General features: G+C 50.3%; 1 protein-coding gene across 8 annotated transcripts in view; it reads left to right on the plus strand.

Annotated features, from left to right (window-relative positions):
- Positions 1-944: 944 nt before the first annotated feature.
- Positions 945-23,161, plus strand: part of Adamts10 (ADAM metallopeptidase with thrombospondin type 1 motif 10) — a 30,914-nt gene continuing 8,697 nt past the window's right edge. For 2 of the 8 annotated variants that reach the window (XM_041669731.1, XM_041669732.1), the window contains exons 1-15: positions 957-1,135; positions 6,182-6,368; positions 6,584-6,930; positions 8,028-8,184; positions 8,973-9,190; positions 14,719-14,802; positions 14,908-15,053; positions 15,705-15,748; positions 15,847-15,952; positions 16,042-16,188; positions 16,326-16,467; positions 21,277-21,384; positions 21,722-21,867; positions 21,962-22,025; positions 22,957-23,059. In XM_041669731.1, coding sequence (XP_041525665.1) covers positions 6,281-6,368; positions 6,584-6,930; positions 8,028-8,184; positions 8,973-9,190; positions 14,719-14,802; positions 14,908-15,053; positions 15,705-15,748; positions 15,847-15,952; positions 16,042-16,188; positions 16,326-16,467; positions 21,277-21,384; positions 21,722-21,867; positions 21,962-22,025; positions 22,957-23,059 — 1,900 coding nt within the window. In that variant the 5' untranslated portion in view covers positions 957-1,135; positions 6,182-6,280. Of the gene's footprint in view, positions 1,191-6,181; positions 6,369-6,583; positions 6,931-7,112; positions 7,291-8,027; positions 8,185-8,972; positions 9,191-14,718; positions 14,803-14,907; positions 15,054-15,704; positions 15,749-15,846; positions 15,953-16,041; positions 16,189-16,325; positions 16,468-21,276; positions 21,385-21,721; positions 21,868-21,961; positions 22,026-22,956; positions 23,060-23,161 lie in introns of those variants that run through there. The other 6 variants (XM_041669734.1, XM_041669730.1, XM_041669729.1 and 3 more) reach the window with 6 other exon arrangements.

The raw sequence follows: 23,161 nt of genomic DNA on the forward strand, positions 1-23,161 counted from the left end.
CACAGAGGGAATGTTTGTGGTTGAAACTCCCCTGCTCCGCCTGCAACCACCCTTCTTTCTCCCCTCCTCCCTACAAAGCCTGTCATTACCCCATTCTAAGGATAAGTAAACCTAGAATCAGAGACATCAAGTCCAAAGCTCTCTCTGGGGACCAGGCCTGGAATTCTGAGACCATGGGTAACAGTTTAACACTCCCACAGTCTGGCCTGGGATGAAGCTGCCTGGAATCCCAGCCCTGCTCCACTGAACTGCTGGTCCTCTCCTGCATGTACTGGCTCCTCTTGGACGAAGCACTGTGTCCCAAAGACAACCCCTGGCTGGCCTTAGTTTTCACATCTGTAAAATGGAACTGGCTAGGCCCACGCCACTCCTGAAAAGTTAAAGAAGTAAACCCAAGAGCAGATCAAAGACCTCAAGACAGGAGCTTTGTGAAGGCCGGGACTCACCCTCGGGCACCGTGCCTGGCACACGGGGAGGTGCCCAATAAATGTTTGCTTGAGCAAGGACCAGCCCTCAATAAATAACAGCTGTTGTTGACGCGACTAATGCAGGCGAGACAGTGGGCTCTCCCCTTGTTGGGGGGTCCCTCGCTACCCCCCAACTCATTTTTGTCCCTTCCTCCATGCCCCCGCAGCCTCCACCCCCTTCTATTCAAAGTCCCCTCTCCGCAATCAACTCCCGCCTAACCCCCTCCACGCAATTCGGGCTCCCCGCCCATCCCCCTACCGTGTGCCTCCTCTCCTCCTCCAACTCTCCATCTTATTCCCCTCACCCCCGCCTTCTATCACCGCCCCTAGCTCCCAACCCCACCTCCCCCAACTTCCCATCCCAATCCCCGCCCCAAGTTCCTCCCCAGCATCTCCACCCGCGCGGGGCGCCCTTCGCAGGGCGGGGTAACCCAGGCTCCGGGGTCTTTGGCTGGGGTCCAGCCTGAGGCCCTAGGCGGCGGCGGCCGCGGCAGCGGCAGCGGGCGGGGTTTGGGGGTTTTTTATAACCCTGGCAGGCTGCTCAGGAAGTGAGTGCCTTCCCGCGCCCCCTCCCCCGGCCACGCCGCCGCGCGCTAGCTCCCTCCCTTCCTGCGCGCTGGGCGGCGAGACTGTGCGGCCACGGTGGACCAGAGGCCCCGGGCACACAGGTACCGACGACCGGGGGACCCAGTGGGGCGGCGCAGCCCCCGGAGTGCAGTTACTGTGAGTGACTCTGTGTGTGTCGGGGACGAGGTGCGCTGCATGGATCCCGCTGTGCGTGTGTTCTGTTGGTGCGGGATGTCCCCAAGTGTGCAGATACCGAACGCCTATGGGTTGGCTCAGGTTTGGGGCGGGAGGAGGGCGGGGGAGATCGGGGTCAACAATGTATCCAAAAGGTTGTACTTATGCGGGTTGTGTGTCCTTGTGACTGTCAGCATTTGGGAGCGATTCTGTGTGGGCAGATTGTTGAGGTGTGTTGAGTGTTTGCTTAACTGAGGGCAAACTAGTGTTTACTCTCGGAAAAGTGTGTGTGTGTGTGTGTGTGTGTGTGTGTTTGTAGGTAGATGTGTGTAGATGCTAAGTGTGTCTGTTTGAATATTTGCATTTCTCTGACGTGGGATTAGTGGAAATGCCTGTGTGTATATGTGTCTGGGTTTATTGAATTCTAGTTTGTCTCCTCTTCAGTGAACGTGTAAACTTGTGTACATGTGTAGGGGGTTGGGTTTCTGTGTTAAATGAGTGTGTGTAGGCCTCTAGGCTTGTGAGTTGTCTTAACTTGTGCACTTAGGCCTCTGATGTACATGTTTGTCCAGGCTCCTGGGTTGCCTGTGTTGTCTGGTGTGCATGTGAAAATATGTGTTTCTGTATAGGTTTGGGAGTATGTAGTTATGTGTGTTTGGGTTTAGTGAACAAGGCTTTCCTGCTATACAGGTGTGGTTGCCCTACAGAATGCGCGTGTGTGATTGTTTGTGTGTCTGACCGGGGCTGCCACTTGCCTTCAAGCTGCTCATCTAGGCCACAGTACTTAGGCAGGATGTCTCCCTGCTAGGTGGGGACTTTCAGACACTCTAATTAGCTGCTGGGTGGTGGTAATGGGGCTGGTGACCAGCACAGCCCCCTCCCCCTCGGGCCTCCTCTCTGGCTGGGCCTTTGTCTGTCTGCTCACCACAGCCAGGCCAGATGTGCAGTGCCTGAAGGAAGCCTGCTGCTCCCAGCTGATGGCTGCCTAGGCCTGGCCAAAGAGACTTCACCCTCCATTGGGAAGCGTTTTCTGCTGGGTTTCCCAGGCAGCCTGGCCTACGGAGATCTTGGTGTGCAGTGCTGGTCCCTGCAGGATCCCAGGGATGGGATGGAGCCATAGTTTCCGGGAGACATTTTCTTCTCCAGCCCTTGCCCCCCCCCCACCAGGCTGATGGCCTCCCTCCAGCCTGCTAAAGGAGGGGTTTGGGGGAAAGGGACCAAGCCTAGGTACACACACACACACAGTCATACAAGCTCATATACACACTGGTGTAGATACCCCTCTGTGATCTTGTGCCCAGCCAAGCAGGAGACCCCTCTGAGGAACCCATCCTCAGATAGGGCTTGTCTTTCCCCAGACCTAGTGACTTCCCTTTGGTCTTGGCATCTGGGGGCTGTGCCACTCCTAGCAGTAGTTACCACTCTGTGGACCACCTCCCTCAGTCACTCACCCAGCAGAGCCCTTCTCCCCGCCTCTGATCCCCACCTGAGTCAGAAACACCCGATAGCCTATGCAGTTATTGGGAGGGGTGGGAACTCAAAGGCACCACAACTGGGTTCTACCCTGGTAGGATAGAATGGGAGAGGCAGAGGCTGGGAGGCTGGGTCCCCTGTCTCACTGCCTTGAGACTGCTGCTCCCATGAGTGGGAGTGGGGTAGTGAAGGCCACAGGGGATCAGAATCAGAATCTTTTTAAAATTTAAATATATTTAAAATGCACATTTACTTATATAAATGTGTGTGTGTTTTTTGGTATGAATTTATGTGTACCATGTTTATGTAGGTGCCTGTGGAGGCCAGAAGAGGGCACTAGACCTGGAACTGGAGTTGTAAGTGGTTGTACTCTGCCGAAAATGGGCACTGGGAGGAAACAAAACTCAAGTCCTCTGGAAGAGCAATAAGCGCTCCTAGCTGCTGGTTTCAGATTTAGTTGTCTCCACGGAAGGAGTGGCAGGAAAGAGGCAAGAGGAAAAAGGAGATTTTACTTTAGGAACTGAAAAAGAATGAAGGCCAAGAGGGTTTTTACCAGACCCAAAGAAGAGACGAGAAGACTCAGCAAACTTTGAACTCCAAAACCTCATGTCAAGGAGGCTTGAGATATAGCTCAGTTAGCAGAGTGCTTCAGGCCTGGGTTCAGTCCCCAGCTCTGCGTAGACTGGGTATAGAGGCCTCCCAGCACACGGAACGTGGAAGCAAGAGAGTCAGAAATTCAAGTTCTTAGCTACATAGAAAGTCTGAGATGAACCTGGGGTATGTGAGATCCTTTCCTAAAAAATAAATAAATAAACAGACAAACAAACATTGCTCAGGTTAGGGCTGAAGATCAACCTGCCTCCTTCCCTTTGGGTGCGTCCAGGCTGGGTTCCCCTGCTTAGTGCCCAGCTGAACTGAAGAATCCATATACAAGGGTTCCACATTCTACTGATAGTGAGGCCCCCAGAAATGGGGTTTCAGAGGAAGACAAAAGGAACCCACCACCCAACTAAGGGTACACATTAGCCTGGCTGAACAAAACTGCAGAGTCTCAAAATATCTGTGAGACAGCCTCCCATTACTGGAAGGACCAAGCAGAAGCAGGGAATGTGGCTTTCTCCGCTAGCATCTTGGAGAAATTCCGGCTTCTCTCTCTGCTGCCAAACTGCCCTGTTTGGGGATCGACTCTCAGACTTGGCTGGATTGCAAAGAAAACATGAGAGTGTGTGATTAGGGGGGCTTGGATTTGTACAGAAGAAGAGGTGGAGGGTGGAGACCAGAGGGCAGGGAAGGGGCTTGGCACGGAGTGGTTAGCCCAGAGAAGTGTCTGCAGCAGACTAGCCTGGGGCAGATGCCTGAGAAACATCTGAGAGCAAAAGCAAAATAAAGACCAAGGCTAGAGGGCAACCGAGATGACTCAGTGGGTAATGTTTGGTGACCTGAGATCGATCTTCTGCTCCCACAGAGTGGAAAGAGAGAACCAGCTCCCGAGAGTTGTCCTCTGACCTCCATACACACAAAATAAAGGGATGTAATTTTTAAAAAAGTAAAGAGCAAAGCTAGGAACGTAGGGTGAAGGTAAAGCCTCTGGGAATACGTGACCACAATGTGGGACATTAACAGCCTACCTCTAAGGCAGGCATGGTGGTGCATGTATCTGATCCCAGCATTAGGGAGGCAGAGACAGGTGGATCTCTGAGTTCAAAGCCAGCCTGGGGACATACAAACTACCTGTAGCCAGGGATCCAAAGCCAGATCCCAAGATAATGGGAGACTTGAAGAAGCCTGAAAGATCTTAGTGCCTGCCTTGGTCTTAACTGCAGGTTGGAAATTCTCCCTGACCATTGCCCCAGCTTTCAAGTGCCCTGAGTTTTTTGTTAGGCTTCAGAGATTGGTTTGCTTGCTTACTTTGTTTTTTTAAGTTGGCAGTTATTTTTGTTGTTGTTGTTGTATTGTTTGTGTGTGTGTGTACATCAGACTTGGTTGGTGAGTCAAGCTAGGTCTTGCAGGATCTTAAAGGTCTTTCTTTTTCTCGTGTTTTGTTATTGATGTGTGGATGTGAGAACACAGGTGCCCCCCTATGCCTATAGAGGTCAAAGGGTATTTATTGATTAGTGTGTGGACCTCAGAGGGCAACTTTCGGGAGTCAATTCTCTTTCCACGCAGGATCTGGGGAGCAAGCCCAGGTTGGTCAGGCAAGTTTCCATAGCAAATGCTTCCATAGCAAACCTGCCGAGCCAGCTCACTGCCCACCCTCCCTCAGACTTCTGATTTTGCAGTTCGCTTGCCTGCTGCACCCTCTGCTCCCCATGATTAGCTTTCTTTGTCCTCAGAACCTCTGCTTCCCAGTGTCTACCTGGTTTCTCTAGAGAGCGCATCCCAATCTGAGACGCCCTCCTTTCTCCACAGTGAAGTGTCTGTCACTCCCAGGAGCAGAGCTCCTCGTGTGAGGAGCCATGAGATCATTTTCTCCACCCCCAGCCCCACCGCAGCCTGGCCAGTCTTAGCTGTCGAGTGAATCTGATTTCTACCTCATTCTGAGTGACCCTGGTCCGTCTTCATCACCTCTCGTCTATACAAGGAGGGGACTTATTCTGAAAATGAAATTCGCCAGTGCTTGGCTTAATTTTTTTTTCCTGCTGCTATGACAAAATACCCCGACAACAGTAATTTAAGGGATAAAGGGCTGATTTTAGCTCACGGTTCAGGGGTACAGTCCACCGTGTCACAGAAGTCAGGTAACCAGGACCTTGTAGCATCTGGACACATCACATTCACAATCAGAAACCAGAGGCCCAGCCAGGCGTGGGGGCACACGCCTTTAATGCCAGCACTCGGGAGGCAGAGGCAGACGGATCTCTGTGAGTTCGAGGCCAGCCTGGTCTACAGAGCAAACCAGGACAGGAACCAAAGCCACAGAGAAACCCTGTGTGGGAGATGGGGTGCAGAAGCCCAACCCCAGCTCCCTTCCTGTCTTTAAAAATTACATTCATCTGTCGTGTGTGTAGCTGTGTGTGCACGTGTGTGCATGCCTACATGAGAGAGAGCACATATGCACACTTACACACTCATGTGCCACAGGCACAAGTGTGGAAACCTGGGACAACTTACAGTCAGTTCTCCGTTTGCTCTGTGGGTTTGGAAGGTTGAACTCAGGTTGTCAGACTTGGGCACTAGCTCACTTTCTCACAGTCCTGGATCCCTTGCTCCGGAATTGGTTGCACCCACTTTTAGGTTGTGTCTTCCCACTTCACCTCCCAGGTGATTCTAGATCACCTGCTTGAGAAGGTGGCTTCTTGTCCTGGTGTGGGTCCCCTCTGAGTGTGGACATGGTGGGGAGGAGGTGGGAGATGGAAACAGATGCTAGAACTACTCAGGAATCTTCTGATAGAAGTGCCTGGGTCATGGAGAGGCTTCGGGATGGCAAGGGTCTGGCAAGAAGCACTGGCTCTGCTGGACAGTGGGACCAAGGCCCCTTCTGACTCAGTCTCTCTTCCCAGGAGACCGGTGATGCTGCCCAGACTGTGAACAGGGGAGGCAGCACTGCAGGGGCTGCCAGCAGCCGGGGCTGGGGAGAGACATGTGGACACGTAGCTCCTATGGCTTCTGCCTGCCAGATCCTCCGCTGGGCCCTTGCCCTGGGGCTGGGCCTCACATTCAAGGTCACGCAAGCCTTCAGATCTCAAGGTAGGAAGCTCATCGAATGGTGGCTGTCTTAAGGGAACAAGAAACTAAGAAAGCCAGTTGGTCCTTGAGCAAAAGAAAAGTCGGTGGGCTGGGGTTGGGGAATTCACTTGTCCTAGAGTTTATAGGTTGACTATCTAGTGGCCTAGATTGCTGAGACCATCATCACTGGCTTTGGAGCAGGGACCCACCCCAGTCTCTGTTCCCTTTACCTATAGATGAACTCCTGTCCAGTTTGGAGAGCTATGAGATTGCCTTCCCAACCCGTGTGGACCACAACGGGGCAATGCTGGCCTTCTCTCCACCTGCCCACCGGAGGCAGCGTCGGGGTACGGGGGCCACAGCCGAGTCGCGCCTGTTCTACAAGGTGGCCGCACCCAGCACTCACTTCCTGCTGAATCTGACCCGCAGCCCCCGTCTACTGGCAGGGCATGTCTCCGTGGAATACTGGACGCGGGAGGGCCTGGCCTGGCAGAGGGCTGCCCGAGCCCACTGCCTCTACGCTGGCCACCTACAAGGCCAAGCTGGGAGCTCCCACGTGGCCATCAGCACCTGTGGAGGCCTGGTAAGCTGAGGATTCTGGGAAGCAGGGGGAAATGCTCACTTCCACCTGGAAGTTAAGAAAAACATGATCAACAGAATGGAACAGTCATACTTGGTGTTTTAAGCTTCTTGAGCTGAGCAGTCATCTGAGATGCAGCTGAAGATATGCTTAAAGGAAAAAGGATAACCGCATGAGAGGCTGGAACTAAAGACACCTCAGCTTAGCATGATAAAGTCAGGAACAGTAGGTCCAGTGAATGGCTCAGTGGGTAAAGGTGCTTGCTGCCAAACCTGGAGGCGTGCAGTCCATCCTGGGATCCTCACTGTGGATAGAGAGAATAACTTCCTCAAGTCGTCGTCTGATCTCCACACACAAATAAATGTAAAATACTTTTTTAAGGAATTAGAAAGTTTAGGAGGAATTGAAGGGAGGAAGGGGAGAAATAATGAGATTGTATTTTAATTTTTTTTATTTTTTTTCTTTCTTTTAAGGGTGGGACTGAGTATCTCAATAGAGTTTATACACAAGGAGTTGATTTCGCATCCCACCCTATGTACCTGCAGTGCTAGGTGGTAGGCAGAGAGGGGCGGATTTTGGAGGGCTTCATAGCCAGGCACTTTAGTCAGAGAACAATAGGTCCCAGATCCAGTGAGAGACCCTGTCAGGAGGAGATAAAGGAGACTGATGGGGGTGGACCTCCTCATCTGACCTGGGCACAGGAGCTCAGGCTGAGCACCTCTGCACGGTGTGTGTGCACACGCGCACACACAAAGACAGAATACAAACCAGATGTGTGGTGACGCCCACAAGCCCAACCACTTGAGGGTTGGAGACAGAAGTTCTGACTCCTCCTCAGCTACATAGTTGAGTTTCAGACAAGCCTGGGCCACAGAGTGAGTTCCAAGATAGCCTGGGCTACATGAGATCCCACCTCAGAAAAACAATAGAGCCGAACCAAAGAGGGGCTGGGGATACAGCTCAGTGGTAGAGTGCTTGCCTACCATGAACAAGGTCCTAGGTTTGATTCCTAGTACTGAAGAAGGGGAAGGAAGGGATGCAGTCATAGAGAGAGGGTCCAGGATACCACAGCCTGAACTGAGCTTTCTGTCCCCGCCCAGCACGGTCTGATTGTGGCAGGCGAGGAAGAATATCTGATTGAACCCCTGCAAGGTGGGCCCAAAGGTCGCCGTGGCCCAGAAGAGAGTGGCCCCCACGTAGTATACAAGCGTTCCTCTCTGCGTCACCCCCATCTGGACACAGCCTGTGGAGTGAGAGGTACTCCTATGTCTTTGGGGATGGGCAGGGAGGAGATACTCCTTTGAGGCGAATAGAAGCAACAGTCTTGCCACCACAGAGGTCAGCAAGGTGCTGCCTAACTAGGAAAGACATCGTTGAGGATTCTAGAGCTCCTTCATCTGCGAGCAGGGGGCTAGGAAGTATACTGATCCTAAGAAGGTGATGGTTTGAGGGGGGGGGAGTGACCAGCTGTTTGGGATAGGAGTTCAATAGGGAAACTATTCCTTACTGAGAATTATTGTCACACAGTTCAGCTGCAGCGTGGTCATAGCAGACACTTGAGTGGCCATGCAGCCAAGATGCCAGCAAGAGCTGGGAGTTCAATGGTAAAATGCTTACCCGAGTTGCACAAGACCCTATAAACTGTGCACACAAAAGCCAGGCTTGGCGAGTAAAGCCCTCACCACGCAAGTATGAGGACCACGGTTCATAAGTTCATATCCCTAAGCACCCAGGCAAGTATGGTCGGCCAGGGAGACAGAGACAGGGATCCGTGAACTCTTGGCTCTAGTGGGAAACCCAGCCTCCATAAATACAGTAGAGAGTCATCGAGGAAGATGCCCAGTGTCAATCTCCTGCCTCCACATGCACAACACAGACTCAAGCAACCGCTGAAGGGCACGGGCATTGTTCACGCAGTCATGTTCAAAACATGACCGATGGATATGAAGTGAGCACTGGGAAACTGGAAACAGGGAGGGCCAGAGTTCAGAGCAAGCGCAGTCTACAAGGCTATCAGACAGAAGAGTCACCGCTTTGTCTCCCAGATGAGAAACCATGGAAGGGTCGTCCGTGGTGGCTGCGGACACTGAAGCCACCACCTGCCAGACCCCTGGGGAATGAGACAGAGCGAGGCCAGCCAGGCCTGAAGCGATCAGTCAGCAGGGAGCGCTATGTGGAGACGCTGGTGGTAGCCGACAAGATGATGGTGGCCTACCACGGGCGGAGAGATGTGGAGCAGTATGTGTTGGCCATCATGAACATTGTAAGTGCCTTCCCCTTCCTGAGCCTGGGGTCCTGGGGACCTGCAGCCTCTAGGTGCCACACCCTCACTGCTGATCTGCAACCAGGGGCCAAATCAATAAAGCAGAGAGTGGGAAGAGGGAGAGCAGAGGTCTGTCTAGAGACAGGCAGACGCATCGCACCAAAGGTCTGGTGACAGATGCTCGAGATGGCCTGCATGGGCCTAAATGCACTCTGTCCCCTTCGGTCAGTACTGCGACCCTTTGATGCACTTTTCATGTTGTGGTGAGCCCAACCGTAAAGTTATTTTATTGCTACTTCATAGCTATAATTTTGCTACTGCTGTGAATCATAATGTAAATCTCTGATATGCAGTACCCACAGGTTGAGAACAGCTGCCTTAGGTGAGCAGGGTATTTCGCCTCTCTGCCTTTCATTAAGTGCATGTAAAGACTACAGTAGACCCAGACGCTGCATTTAGAACAGTGCATGGCATGTCTAATACACACAAGGCCGTGCCTGGGATCCCCCAGAGCCTACTGTCTCAATCAGTACTCAGAGGCTGAGCAAGGAGGATTTGCAAGTCAAGGGACTGAGCTACGGAGAAACCTTGTACAGAGCACAGGAAAGAAAGTCTGGGGAATTTCCTGGAACCTGTGTACATCCTCCCAGAGCCTTTAAACTACCTTTAGACAGTGTTAGTTAGACAATAATAATGGGAAGTGTGTACACTGTGATTTTGTGTGTGTGTATTCATACGTGTGCAGGTGTATGTACATTTGTGTTCACATACATGTGGAGTCCAGAGGTTGACACTTCATCAATCACTCTCCATCTTATTTCTTTCCAGTTATTTATTATTTTGCATGTATGGGTGTTTGCCTGAATGTCTGCCTTTGCACCGTGTGCATGTATTGGATCCCCTGGAAATGGAGTTACAGGCAGTTGGAGCTGCCAAGTGGGTGCTAGGGATCGAACCTGGGTACTCAAGAACAGTCAGTGCTCCTAACTCTCTGTTATCTGGAATTGTCCTTACAGTACCTCCATCTCATTTTTTGAGACAAGGTCTCTCACTGAAAGTGGCTAAACTGGTTGGCCCAATGGTGAGCTCCGGGAATCTGGCAGCCCCTGCTCCCTCAGCACTGCCGCTATAGATACGGGTGCTGGGAATCTAAACTCAGATTTCCACGTCTATACAAAAGCACTTTACCCACCTAGCCATCTGCCCAACATGAAAGTTTTTGTGAGATAATTTCTTTCTTCTTCCACTTCTCCCTCTTCTCCTTTGTGTCCTTCCACGGGGTCTCATGTAGTTCAGACTCTACTCTGTATTTAAGTGAGACCAGCCTTGAACCCTTTCTCTCCCTCCCTCCACCTCCCGAGTGCAAGGATCAATAATGTGCCATACCCCGCCCCATTGTACCTATGTTTAATCTGTGCTGGCTGAATCCATGGGCTCCACAGTGCTGGTCCACAGTGCTGGCCCACAGTGCTGACCCACAGTTCTGGCCCACAGTGCTGGCCCACAGTGCTGACCCACAGTGCTGGCCCACAGTGCTGGCCCACAGTGCTGGTCCACAGTGCTGACCCACAGTGCTGGCCCACAGTGCTGGCCCACAGTGCTGTCTGTGCCCAGCTTCTGTACTAGAACTTGATCAAGGTCCTGTACCTCCCTGGTCCTCAAGTCCCTCTCCTGTTAGCAGTCTACAATAACTAAAGAGGAAAAGGGTTATGGTAGAGCACACAGTACATAGTAAGGTTTGATGAATGGGTTCTTGCTTCCCTGAAGCAAAGAAAGAGCAGGACGGTTCAGCGGGTAAAGGTGCTGCACAAGGCTTGACAACCAGGATTCTATTGGCAGAGTCCCACATGGTGGAAGGGGAAAACTGGCCTCCGGAAGTTGTCTGACATCCACACATTCAAGAGCATGCAAACGTATACACATGCACACGCACACACAAATATAATTTAAAAATTTTTAAGACAAAGTTTAGCAGACTAATAAATGTCACACAATGTTGACATAACATTGTCTCTGTGTTCTGTCCCAATCCCACATCTTTTTGGGGCTTTGAAAGTTCCCTAAAACTTGCCAGGCTTCCTGGGGATTTCCAGTAAGGCCAAAGGGTAGCCCAAGATTCTCAAGATTGCTGCTTTGCCTGACCTCAGTCACTTGGGTCCACTTGGCCACTTCCTCTTTGTGCCTTACTGCTTCTTCACTGTCTCTTGCCTTGGACTTCCACCTTCCTGTACTGATGTTTAATTAGTACCCTCAGACTGCAGAGGAGTAAGGACACTTGTGCATCCTTTGTGCGGCCGCCGGGTGTGTAGGGGGAGCCAAGAAGGGGAGATGAAGGATAAAGTAGAGAGAAATGGAACTGGGACAGTCAGAGAGAGACGCTGGAGAGCAGCACAGACTGGAATCTCCCCTGTGGCACCGCCAGCCGTGTGCCCAGCATTCTGCACATCAGCACCCTCATCTTTAAGGTGGGATGAAGGGGTGCAGGCAGCACCCTTATCCAGCACCCAGCATATAGTAGGTACTCAAAGGAAAGATCGCTGCTTTTACCCTTCAGTTTTCGGGGCACAGGAACATCCATGTGCCAGGGTCAAGGCCGAAGGCTGACACTGGTGTCTTCCTCAGTGGCTCTTCATCCTTTTATATGTACGTTTTTTATTTGAACCTTGAGAGTTTCGTATGTGTAAACAGTGTGTTTTGATCATATCCACCCTCTACTCTCTTCCACCACAACTCTTCTCATTTCCCCAACCATGTCTCCCTCCCAAGTTCATCTACTCTCCCCTTCCCCCTCTCCTTTTGAAATAGGGTCTCTCACAATGTAGCCCTAGCCAATCTGAACTCCCTCTGCCTCCTGAGTGCTGGGGTTTGAAGTGTGCCGCCAGACCTGGTTTGTTTGTTTAACCTGAGTCCAACTAGTTCTTCCTGTATGTGTTTGGACAACCAACCAGGGACTACATCCCTAAAGAAAACTGGCTCTCTCTCTCTCTCCCTCTCCCTCTCCCTCTCCCCCTCTCCTTCTCCCTCCCCCCACTCCCAGAAACCGACAATACTTCCTCAGCTAGTGGTGGGGCTTTTGTTCTCTGCCCTACTTTCTGAGAAAAGCTGTTTCACTGAACCAGGAACTTGTACATTCAACTAACCTGGCTGGCTAGTGAGCCTCCAGGTTTATACTTGTGCCTGTCTTTTGTTTGTTTTAATGTGGGTTTGGGGAATTGAACTCAGGTCCTTGTGCTTGAATAGCAAGCACTTTGCCAACTGAGCCATCACCACAGTTCTGTCCTGTTGACAGAGGTTTCTGTCCTGCCAAGTCCTGAAACTGTTCAGTCCCAAAGAAATACACAGAGGTCTGCTACATTAATTATAAACTGGTTGACCTGTTAGCTCAGGCTTCTTATTAACTAACTCTTACATCTTACATTAACCCATTATTCTTGTCTGTGTTAGCCATGTGACTTGGTACCTTTCATCAGTGAGGCATTCTCATCTTGCTTCCTCTGCATCTCAGTGATGGCTGAAGACTGACTCTTTCTTCTTCCCAGAATTTTCCTGTTCTCATTGCCCCACCTCTACTTCCTGCCTGTTCACCCTGCTTTTACTTCCTGCCTGGCTACTGGCCAATCAGCATCTTATTAAAATAATGCAAGTGGCAGGATAAAAGACAATTATCCCACAGCACTTCCCCACCCTTTTTTTTCAAAAACAAGAACTCTGAATCTAACATCCTTTGTTTAGCTTTTTGTCCAGACCATTATCCATAACATCTTGTAGCCAACACACTAAACAAAGATAAATATCCATAATCCATTTTTGGAAATGTGGATGTAGTTTTCCAGGCTACTTCCTGCTGATTGGTGAGCCGATAATCTTATGGGGACCTAAAGAAAATTTAGAATTATAATGAAGTCCTGACTGGAATATTCTCTGAGGCTTGATCATCTCAGCCAGCAGCCTTGAGGAGGCAGTTCTTGATGTAGAACTCAGACATCTGGGCCATCTGTTCCTATTAGAGATTTCTCAGGGGGTCTTCCTTGATCAAACCTTATTTTTCTTAATTTAGAATGAATCCACAGCCTCTCATTTCCTGTGGAAGCAAAATCAAAGCCTCTTCTTCAAAGTAACACATCTTTTTACTTAAATTTTTAAGTCAAGGCATTTTCAAAATATATATGTTGGATTAATCCAGCAGCATTTATAATCAAGTGTTCTTTAGCAGCTTTTGCTCCTTTCTCAGCCATCAAACAATTTAAAGACAACAGAATAACACATAGTATCCAGACTCTCTGTGTATTTTCCAACTTTTCGTAGCTTTATTTTAAAGTCTATTTCTTTTTTAATTTTTGGCTTTTCGAGACAGGGTTTCTCTGTGTATCTTTGGCTGTCCTGGAACTCACTCTGTAAACCAGGCTGCCCTTGAACTCACAGAGCTCTGCCTGCCTCTGCCTCCCAAGTGCTGGGTTAACGGTATGTGCCACCACACCCAACTACTCTCTCTTTTATTTTAAGGACTTTATCCTTTTTCTTTTCTCTCCCAAGCCTACATATATTTTAAGCGTAAACCATTTAGAAATCTCTTGTCTGAATCTGTCCTATTGTACATCTCTAACCCTTTTTCTGACCAGGACCCCTTCTTAAAATGCTAAAGCAGCTTGGCTAGGACTAAGACTGCTTTGTCTTTTGGCTCTGCCCAGTCCATCATGGCAGAAGTCTGTTCACTTTCTCTGAGACTGCTGGGTTGAAGCTGTTCTCACCACCCCAACTTTGATAGCCAGTTGGCCCATGCTACCACCAAGTAACTTAACAGCATGTTGCCCACAAACTCCATTTAAATACTCCATAGCCAGACCTCCAGAAAGAGTAAGAGTTCATGCTGGCTTCACAACCCAGGAAACTGTTTCAAAACCATGCGGCTTTTTCTTCTGCTACTTCTGTATCAGTAAGACCTCTCTTAAAGGAGCCGCAGCATGCTGCCAGCAAGCAAAACCCATTTGGAAAAAAGAAAAAATGCAGCCAAACTTTGTATTTTAGTGTCTAGAATTCCTTTCCAAGTTTTCTCAGGTTTTACGTGGATATAGTCAGCCCCACATTGGTATGCCAATTCTGTTGACAGAGGTTTCTGTCCTGCCAAGTCCTGAAACTGTTCAGTCCCAAAGAAATACACAGAGGTCTACTACATTAATTATAAACTGGTTGGCCTGTTAGCTCAGGCTTCTTATTAACTAACTCTTAAATCTTACATTAACCCATTATTCTTGTCTGTGTTAGCCATGTGACTTGGTACCTTTCATCAGTGAGGCATTCTCATCTTGCTTCCTCTGCTTCTCAGTGATGGGTGAAGACTGACTCTTTCTTCTTCCCAGAATTCTCCTGTTCTCATCACCCTACCTCTACTTCCTGCCTGGCTACTGGCCAATCAGCATCTTATTAAAATAATGCAAGTGACAGGATAAAAGACCATTGTTCCACAGCAATGTCCTTTACTATTCTGGGCTCCTCTTAAGACTTGGTCTCTCTTGTTTCTTGGAGGTCAGGTTGCCAAACTTTTCCAGGACTCGAGTCTGGGAAACATCGTCAACATCCTCGTCACTCGCCTTATCCTGCTCACAGAGGACCAGGTGTGATATCTGGGATGTGTTTCGCCCTTTCTCTATCTACACCATTGCTGCCTGATGTCTCCAGGGTGGTGGGGCATCCATGCACCTCAATCTTCCCATCCCCAGCCCACCCTGGAGATCACCCACCATGCTGGCAAGTCACTGGACAGCTTCTGTAAGTGGCAGAAATCCATCGTGAGCCACAGTGGCCATGGCAACGCCATCCCAGAGAACGGTGTGGCCAACCATGACACAGCTGTGCTCATCACACGGTAAGGAGCAGGGCGACCTCAAGGGCTGAGGCCAGTGGAGCAGGTGGGAAAAGGATCATTAGAGTCCAGAGAGGGGTACAGCTGGAGGTGGAGGATGGGAACTGGGAACCAAGGAGACCCTGAAAATGGGAAGCTGACATTTGAGCCCTAACCACCCACTCCTTCATTAAGTCACTAAGTCATTTATTGTCAGCACCCTAAGACCAGCTGATTGGTTCTATGGGGGGTACAGCATGAGGCTGGGGCATGATTGGATCCCCAGAGCCAGTCATGGCAACCCAGCTCTGGAGAAAGTAGAAGGATCAGGAGTTTCGGGTCAGCCTGGACTTCATGAGACCTTGTCTGGGATAGGTGGCAGGCATGAATATAGTTCAAGTGATAGACTCTTTGAATAGCATCCATGAAGCCCTGGGTTTAATCTCCAGTGCCCTAGAAAACCATGTTATATAAGTATACACTTCAAATACTAGCACTTGGAGGTAGAGGTGAGGTGATCAGTAGCTCAGGGTCATCCTTGGCCATGTAGAGAGTTCAAGTTCATCTGGGGCCACAAAGACCTCGCAGCAAACCCTCACACTGTCCTCCCCAGAAGTGATGACTCTGGCATCAGCCTGGGGGGCCACCAAACCTCTCTACCATATGTTTCCACAGCTATGACATCTGCATCTACAAGAACAAACCTTGCGGCACTCTGGGTATGGAGTCCGTCTGTGGCGGGCACCGTGGAGGGTGGACAGAACCTAGCCAGTACAACCCTGAGTCCCTTGACCCCTCCCACATTCCCGTTTCCCAGGCCTGGCCCCTGTGGGGGGGATGTGTGAGCGCGAGAGGAGCTGCAGTATCAATGAAGATATCGGCCTGGCCACGGCATTCACCATTGCCCATGAGATCGGGCACACGTGAGGCCAGGGCACACGGGGTAGAGGAGGGTGACAGGAGCTGGGTGGGTTCCCTCACGGCCTAGAGGAACTGACACGCCTCTCCTCAGATTTGGCATGAATCACGATGGTGTGGGGAATGGCTGCGGGGCCCGTGGTCAGGACCCAGCAAAGCTCATGGCTGCCCACATTACCATGAAGACGAATCCATTCGTGTGGTCATCGTGCAGTCGAGACTACATCACCAGCTTTCTGGAGTGAGCCACATCGCCTGCTCAGTGGGGGCGCAGTCATGTTGGGGAAGCTGACTCCTCCACCCCACCTAGTTGGGAATAACCCTGTGGTCATGGCCTTGCAGTCCCTTGGCGTTATAGCTGTTTTCTTGTTATCACAGCTCGGGCCTGGGGCTTTGCCTGAATAACCGGCCTCCCAGACAGGACTTCGTGTACCCGACAGTGGCTCCTGGCCAGGCCTACGACGCTGATGAGCAGTGCCGATTCCAGCATGGAGTCAAATCGCGTCAGTGTAAATACGGGGTAGAGAGAGCCTTCCTGCTTTCCTTCCTGGGTAGGGGAGGTGCCCACAGGGTGGGAAGCTTCTCCCGGACACCCTCCCGGGGAAGCAGAGGGAAAGGAGTGAAACGAAGCCCCTACTCCCAGAGTGTATCCAGATGCCAAGCAGACCAAAAAAGACCGAGAGTATGATACTCAGATTGACCCTGGGCCTGGGGGAGGAGGTCAGTCAGGAAAGGGTTTGCTTTGCCAGCCTGAGGTCCCGAGTTTGATCAGCAGAACAATATAGAAGCTGGGGGTGGTGTTTACAAAGCCAGCACTGGGGAGTCCAGAGCCGGCGGATCTCCTGATGCCCACTGCCCCAGATACATTCCAGTTTCAGTAGGAAACCTTGTTTCAAAGAAGCGGGCAGCTCCTAAGGAGCAATAGCCAAGGTTGACCTCTGGCCGCAAGATGCATGTGGGTCACTCACACTTGGGCTTGCCAGCACACACATACATGCAGAGGATGGGATGACTTACGTGTCCAGACAGTTCATCTGAGGACTGGACTAGGGAGAGCCCCCTTCTGTTCCACACAAAAATTTAGTTGAGGACTGTAGCAACACCAGGTTCTAAGGTCTCTAAGCAGTTCTGAGCAACATATCCAGGCTTCTTGATGGAAATAGTTTCCCTAGAGATGGGGTTGTCTACTTTACTAGGTGATGAACTAGAGAGAGCCTTCCAGGGACTCTGACCAACTCCTGTGTCTTCCCTGAGGTTCAGACTCTCAAAGTTTCATCTTGGCATCAATAAGGGAGCTGGGACAGGGAGGGGGGAGGGGGTGGCACACACCTTAATCTCAACATACAGAAGGCAGAGGCTGATGGATCTCTGTGAGTTTGAAGTCAGCTTGCTTGTCTGACTTCATAACATAACAAGTTCCAGGCCTACCAGTGCTATATACAGTGAGACCCTGTCTCAAAAATATGAGCTGAGTAACTGGGAAGATGGCTTGGTGAGAAAGAACACCTGCTACATAAACACAGTGTCTGAGTTCAAATGCCAGCACCCATGTGCAAAAAACTGGGTGAAGCCATGTATCTATCCCTAGTACTGTGGGAGGTCTGGACAGGAGACGCCTTGTCTCAAGGGATTAAGGCAGAAAGTGATACGGTGACACCAGGAGAAAAGAACGAACTAGGGTGCAGGGGAGCCGACTCCCAGCTCCCCCACAGCTCCTGAGGGCTGAAGAGCTGCTGCCTTCCCACTCTGGTGACAGGTGAGCCAGTCAGCTCCTCCTCTGCTCCGATCCTCATTCCCTCATTCACACTCTGACCCCTTTCAGCCTTGGCCCTAAAGACCCAGCCCAGCTCCACACTCTTCACTGGACACCTGTGTTTACACAGCTAGTCCCATGATGACTACAGAAGAGCAGGTGTCTGTCCGGCCACTCCTCGCTTCCTCTCACCGGAAGACCAAGAAATGCACACTGAAGCAAGGGCTATTGACTCGGTGGTTTGGAGCGTCCACATGGCAACTCAAAACTATCTGTAACTCCAGCGACAGGAATCTAACACCCTTACACATACATTTATGTAGGCAAGATTCCAATGTACATCAAAGAAACAAAAAGAAGTAGGGTCTTACTACATAGCCCTGGTTGACCTGGAACTTGCTGTGTAGGTCGGGCCGGCCTCACCCCAACAGAGACCCACTTGCTGCTGAGATCAAAGGTCTGTGCCACTGTGCACTGCCAGGTATTTTTTACTCTTGCCCACCCCCAACACTGATTTGCCTGGTCACCACAGAACCTTTTTAGTAAACCTGGACCCACCTCTAATGTCTTTTGTGTCCTGGAACTTAACAAGATAGTAGCTGATGCTTACCAAGCACTTGGTATGTGCTAAGCATGCAGAAGCATCATTTAAACTCCCAATAAATCTACTATCCCGAGCACCAGATGAAGAGCCAGCTCTGCAGCCGTGAGTCCGACCACAACTGCAAGGATATGAGCAGCTGCACTCTGCGCGTGTGTTTTAAACTCCCTTTTAAGTCAGCCTTTTGCTTCAGTGTTTACATTTTTCTTGTATGTAATATGTGAAAGGCACACATGCATGTGGAAGCCAGAGGATTGCCTATGGGAGTCAGATCTACCATAGACTCCAGAATCAAACTCAGGTTGTCAGGGTGCTTTTACCCACTGAGACATTGCACCAGCATAGATATCTGTCTGTCTCTCTCTCCCAATATCTTTCTCTTTTAGATTTACTTGTATTATGTGTCTGCGTGCATGTGTGAGCGTGCACAGGTGACTGGGGCCAGAGGAGGGTACTAGGTCCCTTGGAGCTAGAGTTGCTGGTGTTTGTGAGCTGGGATCCCGACTCTGATCCTTAAAATCAGCATCTCTGCCCCAAGCATCCGACCCTCCACCCCCAGGTCACTCTTTGACTGTATATTTAAAAAGGACATTGTGCAGAGGAACTGTCAGAATAGCAGGTTGGAGCTGGGACCGGCAATATGTTAAAACTGAACCATTTATTTATTTGCTTTTTGAAGTAAGGTCTTTCGTTGGCCTGGAACTTACCTTTCAGGCAGGCCACCAAGCCCCAGGGATCCACCCACATCCACCTGTCTTTGTTCTTCCTGTATGTTTGCACCTGGTCTCTGCAGAGGTCAGAAGACAACATTGGAGACACTGTGTGGGTGCTGGGACCTAAGCCCAGGTCCTCTGCAAGAGTAACGAGAGTTCTTCACTGCTAAGCCATCTCCAGCTCCCTCACTGGGCTTATGCGCTAGGTTCTGGGGAGTCAGACTCAGGTCCTGATGCTTCTGTGGCAAATACTGACTATGTATCTGTATGTCCACCACATGCAGTCCCCACACCTTGAACCTTTTATGTTTGGGGGAAATATCTTTCTGGCATAACAGAAAATCATTTACTGCATGGAAATTGGTTGAAAGGAGCTGGGGTTGAGTTGGTAGCAAGCTTGCCTAGCATGTATGAAGCCTGGCTTCTGTCTATCCTAGCATTTGTGAGGTGAAAAGTCGGGAGTTCAAGGTCATCCTTGGCTACACATCAGATGAAGGCCAGCCTGGGCTACAGAAGATCCTTTCTCAATAAGAATATTAGGTTGATATATGTGAAGAATTTAGCTCCTGGTCACGGGTTATCTGTGTCCATTGTTAATCCAATCAGAGGACATTTATGTAAATGATCTCACTGATATTGTCAGAAGCAGCCGGTAGACTGGACATCTTATAAATGCTAAAACAGGCCCAGAGAAGGTGGTGAGATGCAAGTCAGTGCAAAGTTGAAATCTGGAGTGACATACGAGATTTTACATATACAACAGTGCCTCCTTGTGGAGTGGAGGCCAAAAACAACACTGGAATAAGTATCCTTTAAGGAGTCTCAGAAGTGGAGTTGAAACTGGAATGGCTTGGTTTGTTTGTTTGTTTGTTTTCGAGACAGGGTTTCTCTGTGTAGCCTTGGCTGTCACCCTGGACATTCTGTAGACCAGGTTGGCCTCAAACTCACAGCTCTGTCTCCCAAGTGCTGGGATTAAAGGTGTGCACCACCACTGCCCAGCTTGGCTTGATAATTTTATGAGTGGCCATAATACAAGGCAGGTGAAGCCGGAAAAGCTGGCATATCCCTGTGAGTGGCAGAAGTCAGGGATTCTCTGGAGGGGATGTTGTTGAAGGGGTGTTTAGGGTTGAGGGGAGCTGACCCTAGAAGGCCTCTTACAGCCATTGCTTAGTTCAAATCCAAGTTTCTCATTGGCCTGGAACTCAGGAATTGGCTTGGAAGGGATCTGCTCAAAGGAGATTACTGATGAACCCTTGGATGGCGAGATTCTGAGGGGACGTGAGATGTGGCCATATCTGAATCTGGTGGTGGGTTCTCAGCCTTCCTACACCTGCAAACAACCCTTTAATACAGTTCTTCATGTTGTGGTGACTGACCCCCAATCATAAAATTATTTTCATTGCTGCTTCATAACTAATTTTGCTACTGTTCTGAATCATAATGTAAATATCTGATTGCAGGATCCCTTGTGAAAGAGTCATTCAACACCCTCCCCTGGGGTCGTGACCCACAGGTTGAGAACCACTGACCTGAAGGGTTAGAACAGTTTTCTGGGGTTGCTTTGGTTTTGTGTGACAAATGTCTCAGCCTGGGCCTGACACACACACTCACTCATCACTGGGGAGAAAATGACAGCTGAAACTCTTGCCTTGATCTAGCCCTGACTTTTCAAATTGTTCTCTCCTGAGTTGTTTCATTGGTCCAGTAGAGGAAGTGAAAATCCTTCTTGTCTTCCATAGTAGCTCCCAGATTTTGGAAGGACCTGAATCAGTAAAAGATACGGCACCTACTTCAAAGATCTGAGTTAGACTAGGCTGTCCCACAGAAGTGCTGTTACATCTAGCTAGAAGCCATGTTTTCTTTTCTGTAAAATTACATTTATTTCTTTTGGGTGTGTTTATTCCATTGCATGTGTGTGGTCAGAGGACACCTTTAGGAACTGTTCCTTCTACCATGTAGATCCTGGGAATTGAACTCAGGTGTTAAAAAAAGACTTGGCAGGAAATGCTTTTATCTGATGAGCCATCTTCAGGGCCTAGAGGGACCTTGTCTTTCTACTTCTTGGTTTTCTTACACTGAAATAGGGGTCACAATGCCCAAAGAAGTCTTTATAGTAAGTGTAAGTGTTCCATTCATACTGACAGAAGAGAAGTGTCAGGCCATGATCCTAAGGGGGGATCATTAAGACCCAGGAGGATACTGGGTCACCCAAGGCGTGCCTGTGGGGGACGATGGGCCTGAGAGGTCTCCTCCCTTCTGCAGGAGGTCTGCAGTGAGCTGTGGTGCCTGAGCAAGAGCAATCGGTGCATCACCAATAGCATCCCAGCTGCTGAGGGAACACTGTGCCAAACACATACCATCGACAAAGGGGTGAGCACTGCCTAAGAGTTTTCCCCTGGGTCCTGCCTGCCCAGCTTGAGGCCACAGTCCCTGGCATCTTAAGCCATGCCCCTCACATTTGTTTAGTAGGCCCTGGTACTGCTTCTACCTAAGCTGTGTCTATTAACATGCCTCTGGATTCAAGCTGTGATCCAGTGTGTCAGACACCCTGCCTTCAGATCCAGCCCTTCCTCATGTCACACACCCCCAATTCCAGAGAGGACTGTGCCTGTAATTTGGGGGATGATAGACCGAGAAGAGGCATTGAACCCAGAGCTTTGCAAAGTCACACTCACCCCTTTTCCCTCCCCCACCCCTTTTCACCCAGTGGTGCTACAAACGTGTGTGTGTCCCCTTTGGGTCTCGACCAGAGGGTGTGGATGGGGCCTGGGGCCCATGGACTCCATGGGGCGACTGCAGCAGGTCATGTGGTGGCGGTGTGTCATCCTCCAGTCGGCATTGCGACAGCCCCAGGTCAGCCCTAGGGACCCTCTCCCAAGAGCGAGGCCACCCACAGCACCCATCACCCACAGCCTCATCTCTCTCCACTGTCCCCTGCTCCTTCCAGGCCGACCATTGGGGGCAAGTACTGTCTGGGCGAGAGACGGAGGCACCGATCCTGCAACACCGATGTGAGTTCTCCATTGTCCTGCCCCAGCCACCCTTCCTTCCCACCACCCCGCATGCTATCCCCCTCCCTCCAGCCTAGCACCTCCCCTGTGAGCTCCCTCCCTCCCCGACCCTTCTCCAAATACAGTTTAGTGTCTTCCCCTTCACAGCTCAGTTCCCCCAGAACCAAGACCCTACTACTCATTGTCACCCGTCAAAGCCTGAGTAAGCTTTGTCACCAAGCCAGCATCCTCCGAAGCCCATTGAGTGTTTCCCCTCATCACAGTTGCCCTCTGGAGCGTCCCACTGGTTCCTCCTTAAATGTTAGGGTTCCCTCTGGCTAAAGATGGCTCTATTGCCTACTCGTGGAGATGTTTAGGTGTGCAGGCCACCGAATCAGAAGGGATGCTCAGACATCAGGGAGACTTTGGGAAGGAGCAGTGGCCTCTGTGGCCCCCTGCATAGCGATTACCAGAGAGGACATCTACACACCACTCACGTTCACAATAATTTAATACTTTACTGCAAACCAGCTCCACCTGTCTCAAGAAAAGTTTAAACTCAGAACCCAGGCATCTACCCCCAGCTCAGCCGTAACTTAGTGAATCACTCAGGTCCCATCTCATAAGCCAGGTACAGTGGTGCGTGCCTATGAGTCTAGCACCTGGCTGAGGCAGGAGGATTTCGAGTTTGAGGCCAACTCAGCTTATCTACAGCAAGAGCCTGTCTCAAAAATAAATACATAGGAGCTGGGAAGATGGTTTACTTAGTAAAGTGCTGGAGTGCAAAGATGAGGGCCAAAATTCAGATGTGCAGCGCCCAGACGTGAACACACACACACACACACCATCTCATACACACCTTCATGGCTACCATAGGTCATCCGCCCTCACCTGGACTCCTGCCACTCTGAGCAACACTTCCTTACCCTGACTTCTTCTCACACCTGCCCAGGACTGCCCCCCTGGCTCTCAGGACTTCCGAGAGATGCAGTGCTCTGAATTTGACAGTGTTCCTTTCCGTGGGAAGTTCTACACGTGGAAGACATATCGTGGAGGTGAGTGAGCTTCCCAGAGGCCCTGGAACCCCTGAGGATGGCAGCGGTTGGCTTATAGATCCACAGCGTCTCATCTTCTGCCCAAGAAAAGAATGATATAAC

This window comes from Microtus oregoni, unplaced genomic scaffold (genome assembly GCF_018167655.1).
Source record: "Microtus oregoni isolate MIOR12 unplaced genomic scaffold, Mior012 000019F_ref0000042, whole genome shotgun sequence".
Lineage (NCBI taxonomy): Eukaryota > Metazoa > Chordata > Mammalia > Rodentia > Cricetidae > Microtus > Microtus oregoni.